The sequence below is a fragment of the Rhinolophus sinicus genome, chromosome 1 (assembly GCF_057876585.1).
Source record: "Rhinolophus sinicus isolate RSI-liver-muscle chromosome 1, RSI-T2T, whole genome shotgun sequence".
Lineage (NCBI taxonomy): Eukaryota > Metazoa > Chordata > Mammalia > Chiroptera > Rhinolophidae > Rhinolophus > Rhinolophus sinicus.
The window spans coordinates 127,577,196-127,602,469 of NC_142501.1; the positions used below are offsets into that span (position 1 = coordinate 127,577,196).

The 25,274-nt window shown below is 36.0% G+C and overlaps 1 protein-coding gene across 3 annotated transcripts in view; it reads right to left on the reverse strand.

The window, feature by feature from the left end:
• Window positions 1-25,274, reverse strand: part of ODAD2 (outer dynein arm docking complex subunit 2) — a 164,581-nt gene that overhangs the window by 24,863 nt on the left and 114,444 nt on the right. For all 3 annotated transcript variants that reach the window (XM_074324752.2, XM_019731479.3, XM_019731480.3), the window contains 2 exons: window positions 11,894-12,082; window positions 10,354-10,575 (listed from right to left, as the gene is read on the reverse strand). In XM_074324752.2, the coding sequence (XP_074180853.2) occupies window positions 10,354-10,575; window positions 11,894-12,082 (411 nt within the window). The remainder of the gene's footprint in view (window positions 1-10,353; window positions 10,576-11,893; window positions 12,083-25,274) is intronic.

The following is a 25,274-nucleotide window of genomic DNA, read 5'->3' on the forward strand; positions in this document are numbered from 1 at the left end:
ATTCTACAGTAAACTTATTAGGATATGTGAGTAACAATCTCTAAAAATACGCCACTCAGGAGCAAGTATCAAGGTCATGGTTTCCGGCTTCACCCAACTCAGGAAGGGAGGCTCATACCTGATAGGTATTTTATACAATTCGGATGGAAATGACTTTTTGTTTTTACTTTTCATTGGTTTCCTCTAAACAAAACAAAAATAAAAGGTTAGGGCGTTCACCTGTTGCCATGTTTGAATGCAACATGATGGACAGGTTTTTGGTTTTTAAACTGCCAAAAATTCAAGTAGCCTTTGCACAGTTGACAGTAATCTGGATACATTATTGTCCTAATGCTATCTGCCGTCTAGTTGCACTCTTTCTTAATTATTAAGTAGCAGCTAATTTAAAGCAAGGGAAAAGCATTAGCTTGGTGTGAGTGCCAGATATATCCTCTGGTTTCAATTCAAAATTTGGAGCAGCAGTGACAGATATAAAAGTGGGAATCTGTAATTTGCCAAGTTTAAAATCCCAAAACCAACATGTGAATGCTTCACAGGTTTGTATGTGCATAAAATGAAGACTGTTTTGCATAGATTTAAAATGGTGAAGGAGTGTCTTTTCTTAAATGTAGGTTGACAGTATAATAATACACCATTTAATCACAAAGTTTTTGACAAAAATAAGAGCCCAAACTTACTATTTAAATTTCAGAATACTAAATCCATACCAGCAGTTGGCAATAGCTAGGTCTGGAATATTTTCAATAAAAACTATAAATAATTACCTCTCACATTTTATAATTTACATCCATTTAACTCACAAAGCTTGCCTTATGAAAGAGTTCTGTAATAAAAATAAAATAATAATAATAACTAACACAAGCCAAAGCTGTTAGCAAGAACTTATAATTTCAACAAACAAGGCACACTTTAGAATTATTGGGGAAATGCCCACTGTACATCTTTGAAAGATTTGGAATGATCACCTCACAATAAAAGTATATGTAATTCTAAAATACACTAAATAACAGCACGATAGTAAAAGGCAGTGAATGTCAACTGACCGAGCAATTTCTTATGCTGATAGGTCCAGAAATCTTAATCACAGCTTGTTACATTACTGTATACCTTTTTAAGGTCTTCCCAGCTCACCAGAAATGCTCTTAACTGTCCTTGTACCTCTAGTTCCAAGCCTTGGAAGCCATTTTGTAAAATACCATGCTGTTTTCCTGTCCACAGTTGATTGGACTAAGGGTGGGTACTTTTCCCAAACTGGGACAGATTCCTTTCCCTGAGTTTTTTTTTCTTTTTTAAATTGAAAGTGAGAAAAAATATGTGGCCCCGCTAGGTGACTGGAGGGTAAACCTTGCAGAAACAGCAGAGCAAACTAGAGGTATAGAGCCAACTCGCAGAGAAAGAGTAAAATTAAATGGATATAGAAAGGAGGAGAAATGAAAGAAAAGATGAAAAAAACTTTTAAATCCCTTTTCCTAACACCTTCTTAGGGCTCTGTTGCTTTCTTGCCCCTGAGATCTGTCAAACATCTATGCATCCTCTTTGATGCCTAGGCTTGTTTGAGATATTTGTGTTGCTTGCAATTTATTGAATCCAGATGGATCTTTCTTTCTATGTGACTTTGGACACATTGCTTAGACTGCTGAACCAAAGCTTCCTGATCTTTAAAATGGGGCACTATTGCCTGCATCACAGGGTTCCTGTGAAGATTAAATAAGGAATAAAGCACCTCGTCCAGCTGTGAATACTCAGTAATTGGCTGCTATTTTTAAAAAGAGATTATCCTATGATATACATTCTATAAAATACACATAGCTATTTATGTTAACTATTTGTTAGTCTAAGGAAAGCACTGAAATCTCTTATTATTCAGCCTACTATTCTAATATTTGCTAATTATTCATTTAATGGGTGGCTCCAAATCATCTGGTGAAATTTAAAATAGAGGAATACAATGAAAATATGGTATATGGATTCTCCACACAGCCAGGGCCTGCCCTTCGATTCACTACTCCCAGAATTCAGGAGGAGCAAGTAGGACAGAGTCTCATAACCCTCATGGACACTATGAGAAGGGCCTGATCAAAAACAAGTAAATGGACAAAATAATTACCAGGTGTGCCAAATGCTATGAAGGAAACACTGTTGAATGAAAGTAACAGAGTGGTAACATACTTTAATCCGGGAAGTCCAAGAAAGCATCTTGGAGCAGGTGCATCTAAATTAAGGATGAAGAGAGGAGAAGAGTTTGCAGAGAGAAAATGTGTGCCAAGGCCATAAGGAAAGGTAATTAGTTAATATTAACGGCATTTTATGCTGTGTATGTATGTGCGTGTGTATATATATATATATATATATATATATATATATATATAATATACATATATTAAATATATATGTGTGTGTGTATACACAGAGTGTGCAAACAAATGTATACATTTTAAGAAAGGAAAATTACATTAAAATTGTAATACTAGATATACACCAATAACAAAAGATGAATACAAGTTACGTTTGACTTCTGCAATTACAAGAGGTGCTCAAAGTGGTTACCATCAGCGTCCAGACACTTCTGATTATGGCGAACTACTGCTTGAGCAACGTTGACCAAAGCGTCCACTTGTATACATTTTTTGGCACCCCCGGGTGTGTGTGTGTGTGTGTGTGTGTGTGTATATGACATTTTTAGAATTAACATAATTGAAACTAAAGAACCTGAATACATGAGTTTTGCACTTAATTTTAACCCTTTTCCTTATCTATAACAAGTTTCTAAACCTACCTTTGGCAAACAAAGCTACCCTTATTATTAAAGTTTATGTAAAGATAGAAATATATACATATATATGTATGTGTGTATATATATATATATATATGTATATATACATATATATACATATATATACATATATATATATATATATATATATGTTAAATCACAAATCATCTGGTTTTAACTTCATATACTATAACTCTTACTAGTAATAATGATTAATTGGCATAAATTAAGACTATGTGAAAGCTGCAAGGGCAGTCAGAGAGGCTGGAAAATCATGAAAACTAAGGAGAAAAATAGAGCACTTGGGACATATTTTCAAGAAAGGAGGTGAGGGCTGTGACAGGACCGACAGGCACCATTCTACCATAAAACCAGTGTGTTCTCCGCCAAGTCCCATTCCCCGTGTGCCTTCCCAGACAGCTGCTCTGCCTCGTAAAGCAGTTTCTCAACCAGGCTTAGTAGTTCAACAGAGCCCTAAATGCAGGGGCCCACACCCATACATGTGCCTTGGGGTCCTTCAGGCTCACCTAGCAATGGGGATTAAGGGAACAAACTCTGGAACTGATTTATTGGGTCCTTTCTTTATGACCTGGGTGATTTGGGACAAGTTACTCGACCTTTATGAAACTCAGTTTCTTTATCTGTAAGATGGAGATAATAATCCCCATCTCCTTGGAGAACAGAAAAGCTTCAGTGGAAGAGTATGTGTAAACGTGCTTTCACAATAGTATCGGGCATATAGGAAGCTGAATAAATGAAAAAGATATTGCTTTCATTGTTATCTAGCTCTTTTGCTACACTTTACATGCAGCTCTCTTTTTCATCTTTTCTCCTTTTTGGCTTTCAAGAGGGGAGGAAAATCGATTTTGCTGGGGCAGGGGTGGGGAGGGGCGTACGGGGATGGTGGTGCCTTAGTAGCAACAAGGTGAATTCGATGTAGTGAAGCAGAGCTGGCGTGGAAGAAGGAGACAAGTGTCCTATATAAAATACTATTAGGTTGGTGCAAAAGTAATTGCGGTTTTTGCAATTATTTTTAACCTTATAAGCTTTCAATCTAGGAATATAAAATTAGAGACAGTATGCCAGACCCCTGGCTAATGCAATTAATTTTATTGCCTTTGAAAGGATATCCAATAATATGTTATATGGTTTTCTTCTAGAAGAGTGCTTCCTAACCATTTTTCCTGTCAGCAGAAAAACAGCTAATGTTTCTAAATGGACAAAGCTGCTTGTGGCCTAGGACAACTGGTCTGGGGTCCTTGCTGCAGGGCTAAGGACTTGCTAGTCCAAGTGTGCTCCCAGACAGAAGGCAAGAGCAGCACCTTGGTACTTGTTAGAAATGCAGAGTCTCAGGCCCGACACCAGACCCACTGGCTCAGGGTCTGCATTTTAACAACATTCTCAGATGATTCGTGTCCATAGTAAAGGTTAAGGAGCATTGGATAAAGGGTATACTCTAACGTAAACTTAGAAAAAGGAATCAAACAATTCTGAAATATTCCTTCCATGATTGCCTTTATTAGCTATTAATAATTTTAATATTTTAATATTTTTCTACAAAGTTGACTTTGATGTATATTAAATGTATATTAAATGTATAAATTTAATTTAACTTTTATACCCTCATAAAACTTTCTATAAATTGCTACAACTCCCGATTTGGGATCAGAACTTGTGATCACTTTAACTTTCCTAGGCCCTTCTTATGTATTTCATATTATTATTCCAAACCACCATTTAAATAAGAAACTCCTTAAGTCTTTCTCTCTCAGTATAAGGTAACCTTCTACTCCCAGTATAAAACAACACAACTGAAAATTGTCAAAAAAATTTGAACACTTTACTGAAGGAGTTATAGAGTGGGCATATAAGCATATAAAAATATAAAAAGATGTTCTGCATCATTAGTCATTAGGAAAATTGACATTGAAATCATGAGCTATCATTCCACACCTATTAGAATGTCTGAAATATAAAAAAAGACTGAACATTCTGTAACATATAGATAGATAGATGATAGATAGCCAGATAGATAGATAGATAGATAGATAGATAGATAGATAGATAGATAGATAGATAGATAGATAGATAGACGCACACACAACCTTCCAGGGGGTTTAGCATAGACTCACTTTTATTTAGAATTTATAACTTTGCTTAGATTAGCCTGTAAACTCATTTAGAACACTCTGGATATATAAGGTTATAAGGTTTTTGTAACCACATCCTATAATTTGCTAACTGTTTAACAAAAGGGCTGAGACTTAATTAGTTAAACTTTCTTCCATACCTGTGCCACCCTTGACATTGACAATTGCCGCAACTGTCTTTTCAGGGAGATGCCCAGGATGAGTTACAAAACTAGGGGCTCAAATGTCTGAGGCTGGCCAAAGAGGCCTGAAGAGCTCTATTCTGACCTCTTCATGAACTCTTCTCACCAGACCCTCACTGCAATATGAAAATATCCACCAAGGATGGAGATTTTCTGTCATCTTTGAACATGGGATACGTATGGCATGTTTTCTTACTGCACGTGTGCAGGAATGTCCCCACCTTTACATGTGATGAGGAGTCTCACCTCAATGTTTATGCGAAACATGTAAATAAAGACGAATCCTATCCTTTGTTTGGGGACAGGCCACTTTGGGGAAGTGACCCTCTCCCTGTGTCCTTGCCTGCCGGCACACAATTAAGTACATTCCTTCTCATAAAATCTTCTCAGAGTTGTCTTTTGACTGGAAAGTATTGAGTCATTGGACTCGGTTCAGTCAGGTAACAATACCAAATATTGGTGAGGAAGCCCTTACACACGGCTGGTGGGGATGTAAAATGGCACAGCCGCTTTGGAAAACAGTTTCACAATTTCTTAAAAAGTTAAACATACACCTACCGTATGACCCAGCCATTCACTCCTGGGTGTTTACCCAAGAGGAGTGAAAGCATATGCGCGCACAAAAAACTTGTACACGAATATTTATAGCAGCTTTATTTGTAATAACCCCAAATTGGAAATAACTCAACTATCTATCAACAAATGAAAGGACAAATTGTGATATAGCCAATAGAATGCTACTCAGCAATAAAAGAGTGGACTATTGATACATGTAAGAGCATGGATGAATATGAAAATAATTAAGCGGAGTGCAAGAAGCCCAGCAAAAACAAGCACATATTATGTGATCCCATTTATGTTAAACTCTAGAAAATGCAAACTAATCTATATTGGCAGAAAGCAGATCAGCGGTTGCCCCAGGACAGAGGAGGTCAAGAAGGAGGATTTACTGTGAGTGTGTGTGTGTGTGTGTGCACATCAAAACTTACCAAATTTTACATTTTAAATATGTGCATGTGTACATCCATTATACCTTAAAACTATTACATTTTTAAGTTAAAAAAATAAAAGTGAAGGAAAACATTTTATATATGTATTAATATTAAGTTAAACATGACAAACTAAAATCTATTATGGAAACCCTTAAGTAATCAAACCCTTAAGTAATCACTTAAGTAATCATAAGTTTCTTTCTTACTTTAAAGGAAAAATGCAAATAAAGAAAAGTCAATCAGAAACAGGTTTGTATATGACTGTATATGTGGTCTCATAATATAGTCACTGACACCTACTGGTCCTACTAAGTCATTGAATTCCTGCCAACTGGCCAATCCCCAGCACTCCAGGGAAAATCTGAAATGTGAGGAGAGTACTCAAAATCACAAAGGTACACTAAGAGTTTTAATTAATAGAAAATATCCCAGTTTGATCAAACATTGGGTATGTAGACTGCACAGAGACACTGAGATCCTGAGTCATCTCAGTCTCTAAGGTACATTTACTTGACTCCAAAGCTTTACTAGTATTTTCTCTTACTGTGCCAGGCTTAGAAATACTGTGGGGTGTCTGCTCCTGTGTTTACCTGACCTGTTCTCTGAATGCTGCTGCATGTGCGAGGCAACCAGGACAACCCTTTCAGCTCCACTCCAACTGAAATATTCTCCCCCTCAGTCTCCCACTGCTGGACCCACTTCTGGTTGTAGTTTGTGCAATTTCTTCAATTTCCTGCCTTGCAGAAAGTTATAGGCCATAACCTGGCTTTCACTTGCCTGGTATAGACATTTGCAAAAACAAATCCAATGTCACCATGGGGAAGGGAGCTCAATGCCTTTTATAGTTGCTCATCATCTTTCTATTTGATCACTTTTTCTGTCTTAGGAAAGGGTTTGTCTTGCTCAGTTTTTCCTGCCGTCCTTCCCCTCCTATATTACTTTCCTATGTTACAGTTTTGTTATAATTAGCAAATGACTTCGGTACATTTCCTAGACGTTTCACATTGTCAGTAGAGTTGCCAATAGCTCTGCATCCCCATTCACAAGGTTTTCCAATGATACAAGACCCTGAGCTAATGTTTTTCAGGAGGTCTGTGTACAATCCAAAAGGGAATAAATATTGCATTACTCCGATCACATTGTATTTACTAGAGCACGGGAATTATTAGTTCATATAGAAGAGATTCTTACCGGGAAAGGCTCAAACACAAAGATTACATAACTGAATCAGGAGGTCCTTGTCGACTGCTCAGCAGTGTTTGAACACAAACCTTTTGGAAACGCACTCTTCCTTTAGCTTCTAGAACTCCTAGTTGACCTATTCACTTCCAAAGTTTACTCTGACAGCTCTTCTTCCTAGTTTACATGTTCTGTGGGTGAACATGTAGACATTTTGCAGGCTTCTCTAAACTCTGTGCCCAAAACATCTTATCCACCCTCACTCATGGCTTAAAACCTCTCCACTGGTACTTCCTGAATTTTCCCCTCTCCTGTCTCTAGACTTGTGCTGTCACTAGACACCAGTGAGAACTTGAAATGTGTCCGGTCCAAACTGAGATGTATTATGAGTGTAAAACACACTTTTTGAAGACTTAATACACATACACAAAAGTAAAATATTAGTATTTTTATATTGATTATATGTTGAAATAATATTTTGGATATACTGAGTTAAAGACAACATGTTACTAAAATGAATTTCACCTGTTTCTTTTTATCTTTTCTTAAATTCTGGCCACTTGAAAATTTAATATTACATATATGGCTTACATTCCACTCTTACTGGAAAGCACTGCTCTGACCTAAAATTCAAACTGACCATTTAAATTAACACATTAGAAACTGAACTCAATCTATTCTAGACCGTCAATATTCCTTCACTGTGATTATAGAATAAACATCAGTTCATATGAGACAGATACATTGCATAACATCAGCCACTTCTGTTGAGGAAATTGTGAGAAGAAGGATGCTAATTCTAGAATAAATTACTTATGAACAGGGTGACAGGATGACTCTGGTAATTGTCAAAGAGTCTGTTAGCACTGCTCATGGGCAGCTGCAGCAGGAATGTTTGCAGACCTGGGAAATAACACTATAAGCATTTGACTAGAAAGGTTCAACAGCAATTAGAAATAAAAACAGCCAGGGGTTTGCCAAAAGAGTGGATAAAGTTTATATGTGTTTGGTGTCAGAAATGTTAGCAGTTACACATTGTGACACATTCACTGCAGGTATTTTAATCACCCCTCATGTGCCAAATAATTTCTTGCATTATCTTGGCTAACAAATCTTCCTCTTCATCTAGCCTGAAACCTGGAGTCATTTTTGACTCAACTCTTTCCTTTATTCCCCAGATCCAAGAAACTACCAAACCTCGTTTATTCTACCTACACCCAGTACACCACATCCACATATTTTTTTCCTCCTTAAAGAAAACCAGAGAAGGGAGACACAGGTCCATATGCTTTCCCCACAGCCCCAAGAGGGAGAGCCCATGGTAAGGGCTGCCTCCACAGAGTACAATTTTTAAAAAGCCCTGTTCTTTACAGTTATCCTCCAGTTGGGAATGCAAATGGACAAGACAGAGAGGTCCTCAAGATCCTCTAAGATGACCCAGGAAAGGGTCACAACAAACCCTACTTTCTTTCTTTGCTTTTTTCTTTCTCTCTCCTCACCCTAGTCATTCTTATTGCTTCTTTTTATAGTATATGTAAGCTGTGTGGGAGGGTGAACACAATTTCAACACTTCTTATAGCAGAATACAATTTATAAATGATTTTAGATTACCTATTGACTTGCCTTAGACGAAATAATTGCGAGTTGCATAGGCACTTGGCATATATGTCAACTGAACGGTAACATGCAAACCTTATTAAATGTAAAAATTTTCTGAGTAGTCTAGAAATTCTCTTCTTAAAGTCCCTGGCAATGGTCTAAGCATATGTTATATGTCAGATAATTTACCAGACTAATTAAATTTTATAGCTTCATTTTTTTACAACACTGTATACTTATGGCAGGTTAGGCTGTGCAAGTCCTCTTCAATAATAGAATGTACATAGTAATTTTAAATTAGAAATGTCTTCTTTTTTGAAGTGTGAACATAATCATAGAGAAGTGACAGCATTTTTATCATTCTTTAGCAACTTGGAGTTAACATTCCAATATATATTTTTATAATTTACTTTGAAAAATCAGTGCTTAGTTTAAAAGGTGCTTTTAATGCCAGTTTTTTGCTTAAAGGAACTAATTTGGCCAAATGTATGTGCTGTAAGAACAGATTTATAACGGAAAGGTTGACACACTTAAATGTACATTAGGTTTAATTTCAGAAAAGTTAACATCATATTCATCTATAATAGATTTGAAAGATAAATTAACACCTCAAAAAATTACCAATTGGCATTTTAAGAGACTGATTCCTCCTGACATGTTTCGTATTCGGCACATATAAATCTGACTAGATATGATTAACTGGAGATTTTTATTAATTCCTGTCTAAAATATCAAGCCCTCTTTGGGCATTCATTTTAAAATGTAAATGCACCTGGTTGTCATAGGCTCCCAATTGAGGTAATAAACAGTAAAATTATATTGTATAAGGAAATAAGCGATAGAAAAGAACTAACACTTTAAATCAATTTTTCCTAACACATGTAAACTGTTCATGAACTCTTAAGTATTTTTATATTTATTGTCAACAAAATATTCCATTCAGAAGCTCTAGGTGCTTTCCAGTGCGTATATACATTAGTCTATGAGCAGAAACTCTCCCACCTGTATATGGTTAAAGGCAAAGAAAATTTGAACATAGATTTTTTTTTTTAAATGTCTTTGAATTGGTCCTTTGCTATTATGGTTAAGACTGTCCAACTGCAGACTAGTTGCTGTTTCAGTCAGCTCCTTTGCTGTTAAGTTGGTGCCTATAGTTTATTATTTAAGGGCTAAGTAAATAATATATTACCACTGATGGTTCATACACTGTAAATTTTCTTTACTCAAATTCAAGTTATGGAATGATTACTTATTTTACTGAGTATATTTTATATTCTTTGATTTAGAAAAATTCTATCGCTATGCAACTCTTCCGCCGCATAATCCATGATAACACATGACTCAACCGCAGCTATAGCCCAACAAGGAGGCAGTTTTGTGTCTAAATACCCCCTTCCGTAAAACCTTAACGTGACTGAAGTTTCTTTTCAGCCACATTTGCCTAACCTGGACAAAACCACAAAGTCAACCAACTGTACCTTGACGGCGCCATTCTCGTGGATGGTGATGCAGTTATCGATATCTTCTGAGAGTTCGTACAAAGCTTGTGCTGTCGCTCGATGCACATTGGTGTCATTCGATTTCAGGTAACGCACTAATGGAGCTACTGCTTTGTGCTCACCAAAGGCTGCTTTATTTCTGCCCCACATACAGCAACGTGAAATAGCTTCTGCTAGATGATATCTCAGTTTATCATTATTCTGCATAAAGGAAATGAATGGTGTTATGTGCACTGTAATGATCCCTTGATATCATGTTCATGCTCTAGAAGATGTTTATTGCCTGCTAAAAAGTCAATGAGTCAAGAGAGAAGGGCTAGCTGGCTACTCTCGTGCTCTCTTGAAGGGAACTAGTATTTTGCTGGGTCACCAATGGGCAAAGTTTCAATCCTGATTTTTTAGGAACTGAACATTGTCAGTGCACTCAAAGGTGATCAGGAGTCTGGCATTAGTTATCTGCCTGCCATCATCATCATTAGTATTATTACTATTATTACTATTTGTTCAAGGACCAACTTCCTTTTGAGTAAATCTACTCACAACACAGAATTACAGATCAGCAAGTAGTTTAGTAATGAAAATAATTTAAGACATTCTTAATGGAGCACTTTACTTAACTGGGATAAATAGATTAATTCCACTTGATCACTCTAGGAATACTTCTATATGAGTAATACACTTTGGTTCTCAAGAGGGAAAAGACAGGGAAGCAAGCAATGACATTTTGAGTCTGCCATTTTCCTTTCTGTGTTCTTTATGCAGGCTATCCTTCTTTTTGTATGTAATTATCTCGTAGAGGCATAACATAACTGAAAAAAGATATAGCTTCCTGTTCATTAATTGTACTGTTCTCTTAAGGCAATAACTTGGTGTCCTTGACTGAATCTGTCAGATATTCTTAGGAACTCAGTATTAGACTAGCTCTAAAAAGTCTTCTAGACCAAGCATCCTTCCAGTGATTGAATTTCTGCTCTACAGCTTTTCTGCCAAGTGGTAGAGCAAGCTATGCTCAAATACCCCTGGTCGTGGTGAAGTCATTATCTCTCAGGGCTGCTTATTCTATCTGGCACAGTTCTGGATAAACAATACAGTGACTGCCAAAGTCTTCTAGCTGGAGAATGCCATTGATCCAAGCTTGCTAAGCTGGGGGAGGCACATTTAATGTCTAAAGTTGGCATGAACAATCGTCTTAAGGATAATAATAATGATGATGTGATGAAGATGATAGTTAACACTTCTACAATAAGATATTTGTCACCACTTTACTTGCCAGTGACAAATGGAAAACAGCCTCTATTTCACAAAGATATTGCATATAAACATTGGACAGTTTAAAAATATACTTTCACATTTATTAGTCTCAGAGAAATTAAATGAATTAACCAAAAATCTCACACCTCATAAGTGATGGATGTTAAACTTGAATCCAGGTCTTTGGACTTGAAGCTCATTGTTTTTGCCCCTACACCATGATATCTTATGACAGTGGGCATGTAAAATAAAAAGATGTGTTACTTACTGTATTTGCTAGTTTGGACAATAAAGGGACAACTCCGTAATCTGTAATAATAGCTAAGTTTTCTTGATCTTTTGCTATGTTGGTAATAGCCGCACATACACTTGCCAAAACTTCTTTATTGTCTGATTTCAGTAAATTGACAACAAGTTCCAAACCACCAACAAAAGAACGAACCATTTCTCCAGCATCCTAGATAACAATAAAGATGACACCAATAATAAACTGACATTTAGCATTTTTTTAAAGCAAAAAGTAATAATAAGGCTGTGAGGTATGCCTGTGGCATGAAAAACAAATACAGTATAACTTATTTCTATATTATATATAATATCTATGTATGGATGTATAAAGTATGTATATATACATACACACAATTCAACAAATATTTATTGAACAACTGTTACATGAGTCACTGTGTTAACTATCGGAGATATAGAAGTTAATAAGATACAGTTGAATCTTATTATTTGTAGTAGTCATGTTCTATAAAAATCATCACAAAACTGGAATTAGTGAATAGTGAACCATTGCTCCTAAGGGAAATACAGGGTTTGGTGCCTGCAAGCCTCTGGTCACATTTTTGTCAGCTGATCAATACATAACCTTGTTTTATGTGTGTTTCTGTTTAAAGACGTTTTATTTCATATATTGTTAACTCACTGACAGTGAACTCATGGCTAACACACTCTAACTGCTGCCTGAATGAAGCTTTCCTAACACGTATTTTCTCTGTAAGGCACATCACGGCCTTCTTGTACTTAGGAACATGAGACAGCACTTGTGCACTGTGCTTCAGCACCCTTTTAAACAGTGAAATCATCCATAAAAAACACAAAAATGTGGAAAATGTGGCACTACGTAGACTGCAACATGGATGCTTATTAACTGTATGAGAGCTGAAACAAGAAGGCGGAGCATCGTCTTGTTCGACCTCAGCTGAAAGCATGCATTTTGGGCTTCTCAAATTTTTCACCTCTCTGTGCATGTGCAAGAATGATAGAGAAAGTGCCATGAATATTGATTTTGGAGTCACAAAACATTTTAGCAAGTAAGCGATTTCCTGAACAGAATCTGTGAATAATATGGATTAACTATGTATTTACTTTTGCCATCATGTCTCTTAGAATCTGTGGGGAACATGGGCATTAAGAAATTGAAAGCATAATGAATAGCCCTAAGGGAAAAGGGGAAAGATATTGCAAATATATACAAGGGCATCTCTGCTGGTGTGAAGATTCAAGGAGTGCCTCCTGAGAGGATGTTTGTAAGCGAGGCCTGACGCCTGAGGCATTATCCAGGGTGAGGGGGATTCTGAGTGGAGGAATCAGCATGTAATTTTGACCTTAGAGTGAGCGAGAAGGTGATTTTCTTTTTCAATTTTTAAAATTAGTTTCAGGTGTACAAAACAATACAGTGATCAGACATTTACGAGTATATACCTCACAAAGGGATAACCCCAACAAGTTTATTACCTATCTGACATTGTACATAGTTATTACAGTATTATTGACTGTATTTCCTGTACTGTACTTTATATTCTCATGACTATTTTTTTTGTTATTAGTTTCAAGAGTACAAAACAACTAGTGATTAGACATTTGCACACCTCATAAAGTGATAACCCTAACAAAGCTACTACCCATCTGACACCGTACATAGCTATTACAATACCATTGACTTTATTCACTATGCTGTACTTTACATCCCGTGACTATATTTTTTAACTATAGTTGACATTCAATATTATTTTATATTAGTTTTAGGTGTACAGCACAGTGGTTAGGCATTTATATAATTTATAAAGTGATCCCTCCGCTAAGTCTAGTACCCACCTGAAACTATACATAGTTTTTACATTATTGACTATATTCCCCTTACGGTACTTTACAGCTGCATGACTATTTTGAAACTACCGATTTGTACTTCATAATCCCTTCACCCTTCCTCCCAACCCCCCTCCCATCTAGCAACCATCAATTTGTTCTCTGTATCTCTGAGTCTATTTCGATTTTGTTTGTTTGTTTATTCTATTCTTTATATTTTTTATTCTATTCTTTAGATTCCACATATAAGTGAGATCAGATGGTATTTGTCTTTCTCAGTCTGACTTATTTCACTTAGCATACTATCTTCTAGGTCCATACAAGTTGTTGCAAATGGTAAGAATTCATTCTTTTTATGGCAAAGTAATATTCCATTGTATAAATGTACCACAATTTCTTTATTCAATCGTCTACTGATGGGCATTTTGGTTGTTTCCATATCTTGGTTATTGTGAACGGCTACAGTAAATATAGGGGTGCATATATCTTTTCAAATTACTGTTTTGGATTTCTCTGGATAAATACCCAGGTGTGGAATTGCTGGGTAATAAGGTAGTTCTGTTTTTAATTTTCTGAGGAACCTCCACACTATTTTCAGTAATTAAAATATTTTAAGTGCCAAATACATATCAGGCATTTTATTTTCTCAGTTAAACCTCAAAATAACCATTCCAAATAGATGTTATTTCTATTTTAGATTTTGAAAACTGAGGTTCAAAGAAGTTGAACGTCATAAACTAGGTTGTATCTCTCATGAAAGTAGGGGTCATATTTTAGTAAATTTAGTGATTTTCATACATCATAAATCTGATCATCCCATCCCCATATACCCCAAATCCTTCTGTAGCATCCCCCCCCCCCCGCCCTTAGGATAAAATCCAAACTCACATGTGGCTTCCAAACCCTCCATAGTGTGCCCCCAGCTTCCCTGCCTCACCTTCCCTGCGTTGGTACCCCTTCTGCAAACCCTCTTATGTGCCCTAAGCCAGTGGCACCCCACAGGAGCTAATAATCAGAATCCTGACACACACTCTCTAAGAATGTGATTCATCAAGTCTGAGGTGGGACCTATAAAAAACATCTGTGTTGCTAAAAACTCTCCTGGTGAGTTTGAACTTCATCAGCCAGTATTTGGAACACTGCTTATTAGTCTTTACAGTTTCAAGTCCTCAGACTTGTAAGTGTCTCCCAGCCTTTGCACATGCCCTTTTTGTCCCCTTTCCTATTAGCTTGGGAATTCCTACACATCCTCAGCTACTAAGGTATCATTTTCCTCAGGAAGCCTTTCCTGAACCTCAAATGTGGGTTAAACTGCTCCTCTTATAATCCCTGGTTGTTCTATATTATAACAGTACTTGCCACTCTATGCACTAGTGGCTTGTTTACCTTTGGCATTAAACTCTAAGTTCCAGGAGGGCAGAAACTCTGTCTTGTTCATTGTTTTATGCCCAGTGCCTATGCCAGTTTCTAGCGGTAAGTACATGCTCAATTAACATTCACTGAATTTGATTATAGGTGAACTGGCAGCTACAAAAGGAAGCTTTCACTGATAGCATAACAAACCAAACTAAGCTTTTAGTAAATGGTGAAGGGAGGACCCAAGTCAGATTCTTCCCAAGTGTAAGGACAAAACTTCTTTATCCATAATATCTGCCCCTCCCAATTGCTATGGGAAATGATGTCAGCAATATTGAACATTTGAATACAATTTATGATAGGACATATCAAACGTTGATGTATTAATAAGATTATTTTGAAAACACTGAATTGCCATTTTTTTCCTAAAATTCTACAACAAAGTTTTTTATGTAATATAAAAGAAATTATTATACTTTCAACTTTCATCTACATTGTCACCTTATTATACTTCTATGAATTAGGATGCAATCAAATCCTAATTGTAAATATGAATTTATTAACATTCAGTCAAATATCCAATACAACAATCCAAATTACCCTTTGAGATACTTAGTAGTAGTAGTTGTTGTAGAAGTAGTATTTTCATGTCAGAGGTGAGGAAAACCTCAGAAGAAATGAATTAATATGGGAAAAGAAAAATGATAAGTGGCAGAAGTGGAATTTGAATCCAGATCTACCTGATGCCAAAGCTATTCTACAATATCACGATTATGCGAATCCCAACCACATCTTTGATCCAAATGAGGTGCAAATTCAAAAGCAAAAATAGTGGCTCTTAGAATTCCAGGGTACTTCAAAAATGTAACCCAAAAGCTCAACTTTTCTAAGTGATGTTATATGTGTCAAAAACATAATACAGTTTTCAATTACGAAATTACAGAACAATTTTTTTTTCCCCTCAAGAACACTGGAGGAATTCTGGAAAGATGATGTGGCATAGTTTTCAAACCTCCCTATAAAAATGGAGGAACTACTACAGCAAAACAAAAAAGGAACAACATATACAATACTAGTCGACAAGGTATGTATACCAACTCCAAAATACGAGCAGATCGGGGCAAACTAGCAAACACTACAAAATCCACATGTAGTAAGAACATGCCGTAATCTGTGGAGGGAATGCTTACACAATTCCTTGAGAGCCAGGGAAACAGAATTGCCATTAGGTCTCATTGAAAAGCTCACAACAGCAATAGAAGCTAGGAATGGACTTTCAGCTCTAACTGATAGGTAAGACTAAGAAACTGCCACCAGTGGGGCTGATGCTGCTGAAGAATTCTGTAGGTCTGAGTCCTGTGAATCCTTAAGACTACAAGCTGAAGCCCTCTCCTAGGACAAAGCCCCACACAGAGGAGAAACTACTGGGGGTTGTATCCAAACTGAGCAAGGCAAGGACAATGGGATGAAGGGATGAGAAAGTCCAGATAAAAAGAGATGAGGGGAGAAAAGGAGTCCAAACCTACTCTCCATCACTGTGAAAATAACAGAAATGGGATCTTGAGACCCATGAGATTAGAAATGCTACCCTGGCCCACATCTCTCTCTTTAAAAGACCATGAAAACGCATTTCACTAAGAAATGAGTAACGTAAAAACACTACAATCAATTTCCATATGGAGTAATTATAAGAAAAAAATGAGGTGAAAGAATTATAAAAGCAATGAAAAGGAGATAAAATTAGAATAATTAAAGCTCATAAATTAGGTGATTAGTAAAAACACAATTTCCATAAAGAATTAGAAATAAAGTTCATTTTGGAAATGAAGAGTAAACTAGAAGGAACACAAGGACAAGAATGAACAAACAACATGGGCAGTATTTTTAAATAAATAGAAGATGTAAAAACTCCGAAATGATGGAAAAAGAGCTAACAAAAGACGCATTAGAGCTGATTGTCCGGCTAGGTCTTATTTTTGGGGAAACATGGTATGGTATTATCCTTAGACTTTTCAATATTAATGTTTCATGCACAGGGGAAGAGAATAACATACGTAAACTACTCGAGAGATGATGTGAATCGAGGTTCTAATATCCAGCCAAAAGGAACTTCAAGTGTAAAACTATTACAAACATGGAAGACTTCAGGGAATGCTAACACAGGGCCTGAGCAATCTACTTGAGAAGGAGTGGCATACCTCCAAAAAGACTAGGAAGACATTGAGAAAAGGACTGCAGATTTCTGAAAATCCTCGGTTTCATTTCCTTCAGGATAAGGTGTAAATCATTAGCATGACACTCAAATATTTTCCCTATCTGGCCCAACCTCATCCTCTTGCCTTATTCCCCAATCTACTCTTTTGCATAAACTGTACTCCAGCTTCCAGAATTATTGTTATTCCCTAAAGTATCATGATTTTTACATCTTTAACTATTATTTTCCTTACCTGGATGCTCTTCTAAACTCCTGTTGAGCCCTGAAAACTCTGACTCGTCTTTTTTTTTTTTAGGTCATAGAGATTGTTTTATTCATTTATTTTAGTAAATAGTAAAATTCACCTTTTTTGCATTATGGTTCTGTGAGTTTTGTCAAACACATATAGTCACATAAGCACCACCACAGTCAAGATATAGAACTGTTCCATCACCCCTCGAAATTCCTTCATGCATCCTGTTATAGTCAGTATTTCTTCCTACTCCCAGTCCTTGGAAAGCTTTTATCTGTTTTCTGTCCCTATAATTTTACCTTTTCCAGAATGTCTTATAGGTGGACTGATATAGTATGAAGTCTTTTGAATCTGGCTTATATAACACATGGGAAATTAATCCATGGTGTTGCATGTATCAGTATTCTATCCATTTGTGTTGCTAAATCACATTCCATTTTGTGGATGCACCACAATTTGTTTGTCTATTCCAGATGAAGGGTATTTGGGTTGTTTCCAGATTTGGGAGATTATGAGTAAATCCTGTATAAACTTTCATGAGTTGTTTCTTTTGGGGAGCATAACATTTTTGGGGAGTAGTTAGGAGTGGTATAATATTATATTTAATTTACAACGTTTGCTTATTATCCTTTCAATACTTGTAAGGTCTATAGTGATGGTCTCTTTTTTATCTCTGATATTGGCAATTTGTATCTTCTTTTCCTCTTGATCAAACTGACTAGATGTTTATCAATTTTATTGTTTTGTTGTTGTTTTTTGTCAAGAACCAGCCTTTTTTTTTTCTATTGGTTTTCTGCTTTCAATTTCATTAATTTTTTCCTCTTAACTGTTATTTCCTTCCTTCTGTTTATTTTGGGTTTTATTTGCTCTTCTTTTCCTAGTTTTTAAAAATGAAAACTTATTCTTTTTAAATTTAGGTGTTTAATTCTACAGATTTTCCTCTAAAAGGTGTTGTGGATGCATCCCACAATGTTTGATATGTAGTGTTTTCATTTTCATTCAATTCAAAATATTTTCTAATTTTCCTTATGATTTCTTTTTTTTTTCCTTGGTTCATGGTTATTTAGAAGTATGTTTTAAAATTTCAAAACACTTGGGCAGCTATCTTTGTGTTATTGAACTCTAGTTAGTTCTATTATGGTCAAAGAACTTGTATGATTTTAATTTTTATGATTTCTTAAGGTTTGTTTTATGGCTCAGAATTTGGTACAACTTGGTGAATGTCCCAAATGCAGTTAAAAACAGTGTATATTCTGCTGTTGTTGGGTGGAATGTTCTATAAACATGTTATACATGTTATGTTAAGTTGGTTGGTACAATTGTTAAGGTCTTCTATATCCTTATTTGATTAAAAAGAGAACTATTGAAATTCCCAACTATTATTATGGATTTTTCTATTTTTCTTTTCAATTTTATAAGTTTTTGCTTCATGAATTTTGAAGCTGTTTTTAAGTGATCATAGAGATTTCATATTAAAATAGGATAGAGTAAATCCTACAGATAAGTACAAACAATAGAATGTTCTATTTATTCCTCTTAAGAACTTAATTTAAATGCAGAATGGTCTTCATGCATAGACCATGTAGGAACAGTTACTTTTGTTCTATTCTTTAGACTAACTTGGTGGTCTCAAACTTTAAAGTTAAAAATCCTACAAGATTGTACACTGTTGTAGTGCATGGATGATTCAGGAATATACAAGGATAAATTTAACTCTGATTTTTTTTCTTATGTACTTACTTTAGAGCTCAACTTTTTATTAAAATGCACCTTCACATTATTTTCTTTTACCTTTATTGTACTTGGGAATATTGAAATTAAAAGGTTACTTTCTCAGCCAAACTTCTATGAACTACTTTTTCCCCAATAGATTAACCTGAGGTTCTGTGTCTCTTCAATCATGTTTTTTTCTATCATAGCACCTGAAATTCTTTTGCTACATCTATAAGTAGTGGTCCAAGAATAATTTAACTATTTCTCCATTGCTTGCTTTTTTATTTTTATTTTTTTTACTTTAAAAAAATTATTTTTCAATTATAGTTGATATACAATATTACATTAGTTTCAGGTATACAACATAGTGATTAGACATTTATGTATCTTATGAAGTGATCACCCCAAAAAAGTCTAGTACCCATCTGACATTACACAGTTATTGCAATATTGACTATATTCTTTATACTGTACTTTTACATCCCCATGACTATTTTTTACAAGTGGCAATTTGTACTTCTTACTCTCTTTCACCCTTTTCACCCATCGCCCCAACCCCCCTCCCATCTGGTGACTATTAGTTTGTTCTCTGGAATACATCTTATAATAGCAGCTTAAATAACATCTCTTCCATGAAAAGTTCCCCCACTCCCCTTCTATGTATTGGTCAGTCTCTTCCCTCCATATTCTTGTAGACATTTTACTCCAAAATCCATTCTCTCATCCTTCTGTGCTTTCCAAGCCTCGATTTTGTTTGGGTGTTTATCTCACATACACAAGCATCAGGAGAAAGTGTCTCTATACCCCGGAAGTAATTCTTGACTGGCCTAAGCCTATTCTGGAAGTCTCATTGCCTCTGTCTATTATTTTTTTTAGGGGTGGGCTAGATATGGCCCAATTAGGGCCAATGAGTTCTGAGATAATGTCTCCTAGGAATCTTCTGGAAAAGTTTGCCTATTTATAATAAGGAATAATCACATGTCACACTGAGACTGGCAGAACAGAAAGGGGAAAGAAAGCAGCCTGGGTCCTTGATGACACAACTGAGCTGCTCAATCAACTAACCCCAACACTGATTTGGCCATTTGAAACCAAAGGTATCTATAGCCATTTTTCTTTATATTGTAGTTATTTTCTTTTAATTTTTATTGGTGGATACTGGGGAACAGCATGTTTTTCCAGGACCCATCAGCTCCATGTCAAGTCGTTGTTTTTCAGTCTAGTTGTGGGAGGTGCAGCTCAGCTCCAGGTCAAGTCACTGCCTTCAATCTAGTTGTGGAGGGTGCAGCTCACTGGCCCATGTGGGAATCAAACCGGCGACCTTGGTGTTATGAGCACTGCACTCTAACCAATGGGAAAACCGGCCACCCCAGTAGTTATTTTCTTCTGGGTCCTTTCCCCATTGATTTGTGAGCTCTTCAAGAAAAGACCCCTGGCATTGTTCTTTGATTCTCCCCTGGGACATAGTCTGGTGTTGGTCACTCAGTGGACTTTCAATAAATGTTTGTTGAATTATGAAAAAATAAAAGGAATAAGGGAGGTGTAACTTTAAGATATTACACTTAACCACAGCCACAAACACTAAAATGAAAAGAGCATTAACTCTGTAAGATGCAATATAAATTGATAAGATCAATTCAACCTCATAGTCTAGTGACTTCCTGATTCTCTCGTTGCTTTATCAGTAGACACAGTAAGCCACAGAACTGGGGCCATACTGGGAACAATAACAAAAGTGATCACATCTGCCTCTGATCCAAGAACTTCCTAAGGTGAATGGTATGAGATACAGAGAGCCAAAGTCTCAATGAGCTCATGGGCATGGCTCACCAAGGCCTTGTAATGTTTACAATCTGTGGGACAGTGAAATGTTAAGACCCCTCCAAACCTACAGACCTATCCAAAATTTATTTATTTGTTTTGAAGGTGAGACTTCATTCTTTCTTTCTTTTTCCTTTTCATGTTTAAAGATTTTAAACTTATGACGACTTGCCTAACATAGTTTCTATGGAAAGGGAGACAGTATATTTGAAGATGGAAAAAGTAATTATACTGCCAAAACTGTCTTTCACTAATGCTAAGCGACTGGGCAAATTCACTACATTTTCCACCTTCTCACATATCTTAAAAACTAGTCTTTGCCAATTTCACCACTGGTACTATATTGGTTATATATAATTCAAATTTTCGTCTGTAATAGAAAAACCCTGATAGTAGTGGTGGTGGTGGTAGTAGTAGTAGTAGTAGTAGTAGTAGTAAGAACAACAAGAACAGCCTAAATTTTTTGCAGTTTACAAAGGACTTCCACATACATATTTCATCTGATACAGCTCTGCCAGAAGGCTCCATGATATCCCCACTTTATAGATAGGAAGGCTTAAGGTTCATGTACAGTTAGTGACAGAACTAAATATCAACTTTAGATTTCCTGATTTCTCATTTAGTGTCTTTTCATTATACACTGTGTGCTTAGACTTGGAAGTACCAATAATTATACAGAGGATGCCAAAAAGAATGTATACACATTTTAAGAAAGGAAAAAACTGTATTAAAATTGTAATACTCAATATTACCAATAACGAAAGATGAATACAAGTCATGTATATACATATATTTGGAACTGCCAGTATTTATCAGATTAAAACTAATTTTTAAACAGTGAGAAGAATCTTCACAATTTAGATGGTTAACAATTTCCAAAAAGATGAAGCTATTTTACCAATGACATTTCCTAAGACAAACAAAAATAGTAATCAAAAAGGAGAATATAAAACCCTTCTATACTGCTATTAAAGTAAAGCTTGGATGGATGAATAAGTAGGAAAAGATATCAAGTTCAAATTAAACAAAATTACATCAAATACACAAATAAGATGAACATGAAATAGCAAAATACACTTGGTTAAAGTTCAACTAGTAGGAAAATATGTATTAGGATATTACTTAGAGATTAATGAATAATACAGAAAACTGGATATTTTGGCATAGAGCAATTAAACTAATGGGTATGAAATTCCTCCTCTTGCTTCCAGTGAAAAAACTGGTAGTTTTCTGATGAGGTGAGATAAACATAATGCAACTTTAAAGCATATACAAACAAGCATAACAAGACTTAAGAGAAAAATGTTATCCAGAAAGGCTATAAAAATCCTGCTTTGTGCCATGTAGAGACCATACGATGCATAATATAGTATTTGAAAAATATTTAAAAATAGCACATTGCATATAAAAAAAATGCAAAAATCCTACATTCACATTAGAATAGCATGTCAAAGAAACCAAAAATAAACAGGCAAATCTTGTCCTAGAAGTATATCAATAAATTAAATGCTTTTAAAATTATAAATACAACCCACATATACTCAAGGAAAACAGACTGTTTATGTACCTCTATCACAATAAGATCCTTGTTCTAGTTCTAGTAGCTAGCAAGTCCTACAGCCATATATATATATATATATATATATATATATATATATATATATATATATATATATATATATATAGCCCAAAAAAATATATACACATTTTAAGAAAGGAAAACTGTATTAAAATTGTAATACTCAATATATACCGATAACAAAAGACAAATACAAGTCACATTTTACTTCTACAGTTACAAGAGGTGCTCAAAGTGGTTACCCCCAGTGTCCAGACACTTTTGATTACGGCGAACTACTGCTTGAGCAATTTGACTAAGGTGTCCACTTGTATACATTTTTTTGGTACTTTGTGTGTGTGTGTGTGTGTGTGTGTGTAGAGAGAGCTGATTTAGAATTACCTTACACTTTCAAAGGTAGTTCTTCAAAAATCAAAATTAGAACATCAATGTTCACCCTTTTGCTTCTGAACTGAAGGGAAAAATAAATTAATCTCAGGTAAAATAAATCATACAACCCTCATAGTCTAACATACCAGAAAATGCATTATACATTGAGGGTGACTTTATCCAATTAAATCACAAGAAAAATAAGAAAAATAAATGTAATGGTTTTGATTTTTTTCTACTTCCCTAGCCTAATTTAAAATAAGTTTTATAAATATCACAGACAACTGTGATTTTCACATTTTACTATATCTTGTGTTGATTCAGCTTTAGATGCAATATTCTGTTAACAAAGCGGTCTAACTGGTGAGATACCATTGTGTATCCAGAGGCTTTTATAGCTAATTAAATTATATTCTTAACTAATGATGTATTTGAAAGATTATAACAAGTACAAGGTGCTAAACAAATTTAAGTCATATTATCATAAAATAGCTATTATTTATAAAACTATGTAGATATATGCATTTATGTGTGTATATTTTAAAATTTTTAAATATTGTATATATTTAATTTTTCCCACTTATACTCAATAACCCACAGATTAAGATAGATAAAGTGAGATGACATCATAGAAATGGTGGCGTGAGGTGAGCCTCTTGAATGTTCCCCTGAAATTTACAACAAATTGAACAACTGTAATTCCACAAAGGACTCCCTGCAGCAGACAGGAAAGACTAAGAGATACCCAACTGAAATCATCTAAAGGTGGGCAAACTGGGCGAGCAGGGGAGAAGGGAAGGGGCAAGTACGGAGATACAGGCTGAGCGGGCACAGGAGCAGACCTAGCTTGGAGCTCTGAGCTCACTGCATTCCGGAACTACTGCATTCCATGAGAGAGAGACAAATTTGGACTGCTAGGGCTCCGCTTATGGCCCACAGTTCCACCTGAGGGATCAGCATATAACACAGCTGAACCCAACACTCACTGCAGAGACCTCGGAGCAAAGACTGAGGGAAAAAGGATGAAATGGTGGTGTAAGCCCTCACTGCCAATCAGAGTATGGAAGGCTTAGGCACAGAGCCTAGCCGCTCCCTTGCTAGCCTCCCAGAGATCTCCCCAGCCCAACCCTCCCAGTGCTAGAACGCTAGCAGTGTCAGATCAAAATAACGGAATATTTGCAGTTCTGAAAACTGCGGCCCACAGCCATGGACTTGCAGCCATGGTTCCAGTGAAGGGAAGAGAGCCTTGGGTGCAGGATGGGCTGTGCTGGTGGTCACTGCCATTGCTCACAGCCACCTCTCACAACCCACCCAGCACCTGCCCCCACCTATCTGGGCAGATCTCTGCAAGGGTAAATAGAGCTGCTGAAACACACAGGCCCTGAATCTGGTGCAGGAAGAGCTTCGGAACTTCAGAAGGTTTCCACATCCCCCAATGGAGACAGTGCCCTGATCCCAGGCAACCTACTCACAGAGGAGAAGCCCACCTTCCAGGGAATGTCCCCATTGTGTGAGAAGCCAAAACAGTGCAGAGAAAATTTAACACTACAGCATGAGAGAGAAACAATGGCTATGGTTGGAAAGAAAATAAAGCATTCTACCAACACCTACTGGAAGGCAAAGAAAAGACCTCTTCCTACCAACCTGTTGCAGAAACCACCCCTATAAAAGCCTAGAAAGAGAAATAATAATTTATTAATTGCCACAAATAACCAAGATAACAAAGCAGGTCAGAAAGAAAATGAAAAGTCTCCAGAAAATGAACTTAAAAACATGGAAATATGTGACTTAAATGACAGAGAATTCAAGATTGTACTTCTGAAAAAACTCAATGAGATGCAACAAAACACAGACAAGCAGTTTAATAAACTCAGAAACACAATCAAAAAACAAAATGCACATTTTACCAAAGAGATTGAAATTTTAAAAAAGAACTAAATAGAATTTGTGGAGATTAAGAACTCAATAAAAGAAATGAAGAATGAAATAGCCAGCTTAGGTAATAAAACTGACCAGATGGAGGAAAGAGTCAGTGACATAGAAGATAGAAATCTAGAAATGACATAGATCGAAGAAGAGAGAGACTTGAGAGTTAAAAGAAATGAAAGAACTCTACAAGAACTTTCTGACTCCATCAGAAAAAGCAATGGACATACCATTAAGAAAAATGGGCATACCAGAAGGAGAAGAAAGGGAGAAGGGAACAAAGAGTATATTCAAACAAATAGTTGATGAGAACTTACCAAACTTGTGCAAAGAACTGGATCCTCAAA